General features: G+C 44.8%; 1 protein-coding gene across 5 annotated transcripts in view; it reads left to right on the top strand.

Moving 5' to 3' along the window:
- rgs19 (regulator of G protein signaling 19) overlaps positions 1-2722 on the top strand; it is an 18774-nt gene extending 16052 nt beyond the window's left edge. For all 5 annotated transcript variants that reach the window (XM_083770067.1, XM_083770063.1, XM_083770066.1 and 2 more), the window contains 2 exons: positions 954-1188; positions 2522-2722. In XM_083770067.1, coding sequence (XP_083626193.1) covers positions 954-1188; positions 2522-2710 — 424 coding nt within the window. In that variant the 3' untranslated portion in view covers positions 2711-2722. The remainder of the gene's footprint in view (positions 1-953; positions 1189-2521) is intronic.
- The last annotated feature ends 5421 nt before the right edge of the window (positions 2723-8143 follow it).

Here is an 8143-nt window from a genome sequence, read left to right as displayed (position 1 = left end):
GAAGATCCAAAACGCCGCGACCGGATGTTGTGTCAGCTTAATGGTGTGTGTGTTCGACAGGATGTTATTGTTTGCCTGGAGCATGAGGAGTAAATTAAATACTGCAATGTAGATATACTCTGTTGCAAGTAAAAATGTACTTGAGTAAAAGTACAAAAGAATCGGCAAGTAGTAGCAAAAATGGTGCCATTTTCAAATGGCCGAAATGTATATAGGGCTGAAGTGGGTTTTAACGATTCAAAACGTCTGTTATAGCACCAACATGAGGCCGATTTACAAAATGTAGGATGCCATTTCTTCCTTGGCCTAGTGGGAATGTGCGTTCAAAGTTTCATTACAATCTCGGCCACACCTTTGGCCTTGCAGAGACAATTATTATTAACTAGACAGATAAAAAGTGGAATCCCCATGTCTTGCCGACCCACCTCCGGACCTCGATTCCCCCGGGCAGCGAGGCAATAAAATCCTACTATCCTACTATAAAATGAACAGCCCGCTGTCCTTCTGTCTGTCCTACTGTATGTCTGTCTGTCCTCATACATTATTCTCAGTGAGCTGACCAATTTATCTGAACTTGTATACATGGCATTGACCATTGGCATATACAGGGAGTGACTCTTCACTTTTCCCAAATCTAAGCTGTTTATTGGAATCTTTGTGAACTCTCACTCAGTTAAGGGTGCACAGGAGTGCAGTAGTATGGCTTGGGACGGCTAAAATGGGTGGTAATTCATGAGCTGATGATGGGTGTGGTGCTCCACCTCAGCAATCCATGTTCCCGCTTTGCTTGGCTAATACTAACAATATAAGCCACACCGACCTACTTACTTAATTAGAATGAATGACTGAATTAATTCACAGGAATTAACCACTGGCACTGACTGAATTAATTAATTAATGAATTATCTCTCTCTCTCTCTCTATCTCTCTCTCTCCCTCCCTCTTCATTCCAGCACCAAACCTTCGTCAGACGAGATAGGTCTTTGGTCTCAGTCGTTTGACAAGCTGATGAGGAACCCAGCAGGGAGGAATGTCTTCAGAGAGTTCCTGCGCACAGAGTACAGTGAGGAGAACATGTTATTCTGGCTGGCCTGTGAGGACCTCAAGGAAGAGATCAACAACGCCTCCATCGACGAGAAGGCTCGCACCATCTATGAAGACTACGTCTCCATACTGTCACCCAAAGAGGTGAAGAGGGCCTGCTACTGTTATTCTTTGTGTCCTCCCGTCTCCTCTGCTGTCCTCTAATCTTCTCTCATCCCTGTTTCACAGGGGTAGTTATTAATAAATACATAATGTTTAGGGAAACATAGTCCAATGTTTAGTCAAGACTAGAGACTCCTCATTGGCTAAAAATAACGTAAATAGGTGGGTGGGTGGGGAGGACTGGGAGGGGAGTTGTGGGAGAAAATGTAAAAAAACGAAGAGTCGTATTCTTTTTATGTGTAAACTGAACATGATCCAACTCTTTGAATAAAATTTACTTTAAAAAAAAAAAAAAACGTAAATGGCTATCATCACAGTCTCTCTCTCCCTCTCCCTCTCTCTCCCTCTCTCTTTCTCTCTCTCTCTATCACATGCAAGCACGTGCACACACACACACACACACACACACACACACACACACACACACACACACACACATGCAGTAAAGTAATTGACTGAACTAAAAATACATTTGGTGTACAAATGTTGTACACCAAATGTATTTTTGTTCAGTATGCCTGTCTGCTACACTGCTGCTATTTATATCTTGCTTGCTTGTGCGCTCATGCATGTGTGAGTGTGAATAACTGCAATCTAAACACCTTCACACAATAGTATACACAAACTGCATGCTCTGCCAGCAGGACACTAAACAGCATGTTTAGTGTCCTGTCTGTCTGTCTGTCTGTCTTTCTGTCTGTTCTATAAATATGTACACCCAGACAAGGTGTTTTAGGTGTTTTTTACACACACGCATGCACGCATGCGTCTGTGTAAAAACGTTGATGCTGTAGTATAGAGGGGATATGCGCATGCTTAAAGTGAATGGAACATCAAGTGGCAAAGCAACAGGCAAAGTGAGTTTAACATTGTTTAATGTTGTTTAATGCAATCAGTTAGGACTATTCTGTTTGGATGTATGGGCTAGCTGTCAAGGCCAGAAAGTAGTTTTTTGCCACTCAGTAGGCATTCCTGCATAACTTCCGGGTTTGATGATGATGTCACGTGCATACCCTCTATATTGTCATTACATCACAGCTAGGGAGGGGTGTGACTTGACACGTTGAGATAATATCGGATGTGTGGTTGGATGGATGTTGAGTGTGGTTGGATGTAGGTTGGACGTGGTTTGGATGGATGGTTGGGTGTGGTTGGACGTGGTTTGGATGGATGGTTGGGTGTGGTTGGACGTGGTTTGGATGGATGGTTGGGTGTGGTTGGACGTGGTTTGGATGGATGGTTGGGTGTGGTTGGACGTGGTTTGGATGGATGTTGTGCTGCTGATAACGACCTCCCTCCTCCTCCTCCCCTGCAGGTGAGTCTGGACTCGCGGGTGAGGGAGGTGATCAACAGAAAGATGGAGGAGCCGACGCCTCACACCTTCGAAGACGCCCAGCTGCAGATCTACACGCTAATGCACAGGGACTCATACCCACGCTTCCTGGCCTCTGGCTTCTACCGCTCGCTGCTGCACGGGGGCTCGCGCACCTCCTCCGAGTCCTAGACCGAGACAAGTACCTCCTCCTAGAGTCTAGGAGGAGGTACTTGTCTCGGTCTAGGACCTAGACCGAGACAAGTACCGAGACAAGTACCGAGACAAGTACCGAGACAATTACCAAGACAAGTACCAAGACAAGTACTGAGACAAGTACCAAGACAAGTACCAAGACAAGTACCGAGACAAGTACCAAGACAAGTACCGAGACAAGTACCAAGACAAGTACCGAGACAAGTACCGAGACAATTACCAAGACAAGTACCAAGACAAGTACCAAGACAAGTACCGAGACAAGTACCGAGACAATTACCAAGACAATTACCAAGACAAGTACCAAGACAAGTACCGAGACAAGTACCAAGACAAGTACCGAGACAATTACCAAGACAAGTACCGAGACAATTACCAAGACAATTACCAAGACAAGTACCAAGACAAGTACTGAGACAAGTACCAAGACAAGTACCAAGACAAGTACCGAGACAAGTACCAAGACAATTACCAAGACAAGTACCAAGACAAGTACCTCCTCCTCCTCCGAGTCCTAGACCTAGACAAGTACCTCCTCCTCCTCCTCCGAGTCCTAGACCTAGACAAGTACCTCCTCCTCCTCCTCCGAGTCCTAGACAGAGACAAGTACCTCCTCCGAGTCCTATAGAGAAACATGTACCTCCTCCTCGCCTCCCACTAGTCCTTTAGCAGTGGTTCTCAACCTGTGGCTCGGCGCAAACTGGTGGGTCCGTGAGGATATAGCAATTAAATGGGCCCCCTAATTGGCAAATAGTAAGATTTTAATGATAACATAACTAATATTTAACAAAATCATATTCAAGAAACGCGGTGGATTTTCAAGTGGGTCCTGCTCCAGGAGGTTGTGAACCACTGTCTTAGGGAAGTCGTAAAGAGAGACACCCGCAGAGCTCCTCACGCCTATGATTCAGGGACAACCGATCCTCTTTAGTCCTGTCTGTCAGAAGGTAAAAAAGACCTCTTTCTCTCGTCTCGTTTTGTCACGTTGTCCTCTCCTCTACAATTTGTTTTCCTGTGGAAACATTTGAGCAACTTTTAATAACACATTTTGCGTGGGGATCCATGGAACAAAATATGGTGGTGGGGGTCTACAGCCCAGGGGTCCTTCCTAGCTCATGAAAACGTTTGAGAACCACTGTTCTAGGTACGCTTAGCTCTGTTCTCAGTGGAAGCCCCTCCCACCCACCAGTCTGCCTTATCAGCCAATGGATGAGAGATTCTCCTGACTTCACCCCTAAACACCTGATTCTGATTCCTATGGCTGTCACGGCATGAACTGTCGTCTTGGATTCTGTTTTTACCACTGTAAAACACCAGGGTCCATCCGTCCCTCCTCGTGCTAACCAAACAGAAGACCTGTTGCGAAGGTCCTGTTGCGACTTTTTGTTTTGTTTTGCCTCTTCTGTTTTCGTTCCCTCTCTCACTCTCTTTCTCTCCCGCTTCACTGAATCTATCATTGTTGCCCAAGCTGTGATTAATGAACAGACGGATTGATGGATGGATAGACAGACAGACAGACAGAGACAAAGAGAGAAAAATGGACAAAGAGATTGACCACGACTCACTTCAACTACTGATTTACAAATGGACAGACAAAGTATTTTTTATAGAGAGAACTGTACATAATGTATACAATAGTGTCTGAGGATGATTATAGAATTATAATGATTTGGTCCTCTCCTCTCCACCTGAGTTTTTTCAAAAGAAGACTCGAGTAATGAATTACGTAATGATCCTGGATCACCCAGACATTGCAAACGCCAGCCAATCCTCTGCACCCATGATGATGCAATAAAACACTGGAGTTCCATAAAATATGTTCACACACACACACACACACACACACGTACATGCTCACACGCGCACGCGCGTGCACGCACGCACGCACACACACACACACACACACACACACACACACACACACACACACACACACACACACGTCAACCTGTCTGGGCACTACTGCTGCTGATCCGCGTGACCTCTGAACTTTGACCTGACCACTGTATTATGTGGCCCCACTCGGGAGGCCAGTGCTGTGATTGGCTGCCGGAGGCCTCCTGGCTGTGCCATGGTTGGTTGATTTGAGGAGGGGGCGGGAGGTTCATCTCAGGTGCAAAAAAAAGAAAAACTAAGGTGGAAAATAGTTATTATGATTGTTACAAACCCAACCCCCAGTGATTCATGGGAGGTGTAGTGTTGGGGGAGAGGGGGACAGACATGTTCGTATTTCTGTGAGAAGACGACAACAAACAAACAAAAGATGGCTCAGTCTTAACCAGACTGGTCACTAAGAATGCATTTCTCTTAGTATTATTAATGTTATTTATTTTATATTTTGTTAAAAACTATGATATTAATTGTACATATAAACAGCAAACAGTGACAAGAGTTTAATTGATTTTGTCATTTTTGTCTTCTGTGTGTGTGTGTGTGTGTGTGTGTGTGTGTGTGTGTGTGTGTGTGTGTGTGTGTGTGTGTGCGTGTGTGCGTGTGTTTGTGTGTGTGTGTGTGTGATTTTGTTTTATTGCAAAAACAGCATATTAATATTTCTATCAAATTACTTTATGGATGCACTGTAAACCAAACATTTTAGAAGTGGATTGGTTGAAATCCACCGTTTGCCTATACTGTACCAAATAACAACTCTGTTCACGACTGCATGAATTCAACAGCCGCCCAAAATATATTGGCCCAACACTGCACATGCAAAGCTCCAATGAGAGATTTGACTTCTGGTCGATCGCAATCCCTGCAGTCCCAGCCGGTGTAGCCTCGATCCCAGCCTTACTCATCTGCGAAGAGAAACGCCTGAAACAATATAAGGCGTGAGAGTGCATAGGCGGAAATGTTGGGACGGAACATCCATCGGATATATTTCCCCCCGGATACACTATTCTTTTGACTAATCACAACACCTGTTTCATTCACGAAGAAGGTAAACAGATTGTAATGCGTCGTCAACGTCATTTCCTTGAGCGGTACTTTTCCGCCAAAATCCTGCTACTTCCGCCAAATGTCAGCTATGCACTCTAAAGCATACTATATTTATTGTGCCCAGGGTGCAACCGGTGTGACTTTAGGTGCAGTTCTTCCTTCTTCTGGTCATCTAGTCGATAGTCATCTGTATAAGTGTATATACAGTGTTGGGGGCGGCAGTCTGCTCAGACTTGCTGCACTTGAGCTCTTGCATACTTGCAGCCTTGTCCCCTCTCGCTCCCTCAGGTCAAGCACTGCCAACCAACTGGAACCCCACAAGTCCAACAAACGAACTTGGGGAGACAGGGCTTTTGCAGTGGTCGCCCCTTCTCTTTAGAACTCACATCAGAGCTGCCCCCACCTTCGAAATGTTCAAAAGCACACTCAAACCCCACCTTTTCAAACTGGCTTTCCCTACATAACGCCCCCCACACACCCTTCTTGTCTGTCCTTTTTTGAGTGGTGCAACCACTCCTACAACCAGCAATGTCCGTGCCTATGCCTGTGCCTATGCCTGTGTGAGCACGAGTATATGACTTATTTGTACCAGTAGGGGGCGCCAGAAACAGCGGGATAGTGCTGCTGTGTCGCCTGATAATGAGAGAGAGAGAGAGAGAGAGAGAGGTGGGGGGGGGGGGGGGGGGGATTGCACCATTCAGTTCACACTCTGTCTGTACTTCTGTTCAGAAAAGCGCTATATAAATCGTATATATTATTATTATTATTATTATTATAAGGTGGCATGAAGGCTGTTGTCTTTTTCCCTTTAGCTGCACTGATAACACTCACAGCAGAGAGCTGCAGTACTGAGCAAGCCAGACGGAGAAATATGGCTTTAGCTCAGTGGTGTAAAGATACAAAGTACATACTATGTGGTATACTGGAGTATTAACAATTTTCAGTACTTTTACTTGTACTCCACTACATCTCAGAGGCTACATTTCTCACACAAAGTATGTGGAAGATTTTATAGTCACAAAAAAAGTGTACGAAAGAACTAAATATAAATCAAAGAGTAGTAAATGAACACTGTGTTTTACTGTGCACCATACTACATACAGTTCATGTTGGTATTCATGTGGCCATGCATGCCTGTGTGTGTATATGTGTGCATTGTCACGCATGAATGTGTGAATGCCAGGCGTAATCTCCAATCAGACAGTGATTACGCAGTGACAAAGAAGACGCCGGCCTGACTGCAGGACTACAAGATTTACACCTCCAGGGAGCCTGCTGGCCAAGTGGTCCATGGGCCACATATAGTGAGCTTACACCACAGGCCCGTTCATGATGACCGTTGCTGCACGTCTCTTCCCTTCTCTCTCTCCCTCTTTCCTGTCTATCTTCATTTGATACTATCAAGTGATATTATTAATATTTTATTATCAGCCTTTTATTGTATTTTTCTGTGTGGTGTTGTCCTTGTGCATGTCTTCTCCCCTCATTGGTGTGTGTGATTGAATAGTAATGTGTGTGTGGCTCATTGATTACTGTAGGTGGTGTCTGATGAGCGGTTGGCTGTATACTTTGCTACTACTGTAGATAGGTGGACCCTGCTAGTGACTGGCTCCTGTGTTGGTGGATTCCACTACAAAGCTGCCTGTCTCCAAAACCACAGATGTCTTCCTCCTGACCAACCAAACCACCAACTGCACCAGTCCTGTGTTTTCAGTGTTTTTAGATTTTCTAGGGTTAACATGGTCCTTGGCACTATATGGGTGGTTGTGTTTTAACGGTAATAATAGGAGTTTATGTTCAGGAGCCCACCTTGAGGTAATTTACCCATGTTTTGTCAATTATACAATCAATTCAACTGACTTTGGGATGTTAAACTGGTGTTTAAAGCTGGTGTGGTAAGCTTGCTGTGTTTGGCGAATATGCGTTAAGGTTGGCGACCAGATTATGGTTGAACATGCGTTAAGGTTGGCGAACATGCGCTGCTTGCGGTTATGGTTAGGTAAGGGTTTGAGGTAGGTTGTCGTCTGTCCAATGACTGGTCGGAACTTGCCCTGGTCCCAGACGGCTGCCTGCTCTTCAGTACTTAAGCCACTGTCAGTTTGCTTGAACTCTTCGTTATCCCGTTTATCTTAATCTTCTGTACAGTATAGCACTCTCCTCTTATTTCTTTCCACTGTCTGTCTAGGGAACATATGTTGCAGAGCTGCTGTCATGTCATTCATCAAACTCACTCACTCTCTCTTGTTCTCTCTGTACCCTACCTTTATCATCTTCCTAACCGGTTCCTTGTTCTTTCTCTCTTGTTCATTCTCCGTACATACATAATTAATCAAAACACAATATTCACATTTTTGCTCTGTCATAGCCGAGGGCTGGGAAACCCCATAGTGAATATAACAGTTGAGATTAAGGTCTTTTTCTCTTAACCCCAGCTGTCTTCTTCCCAACTTTGTTGTTTATCCCTTGCTTTCG

The sequence above is a fragment of the Protomyctophum parallelum genome (genome assembly GCF_964188405.1).
Source record: "Protomyctophum parallelum genome assembly, chromosome: 7".
Classification (NCBI taxonomy): domain Eukaryota; kingdom Metazoa; phylum Chordata; class Actinopteri; order Myctophiformes; family Myctophidae; genus Protomyctophum; species Protomyctophum parallelum.
The sequence above is the reverse complement of the archived record's forward strand: the minus strand, read 5'-3'. Positions and strand labels throughout refer to the sequence as shown.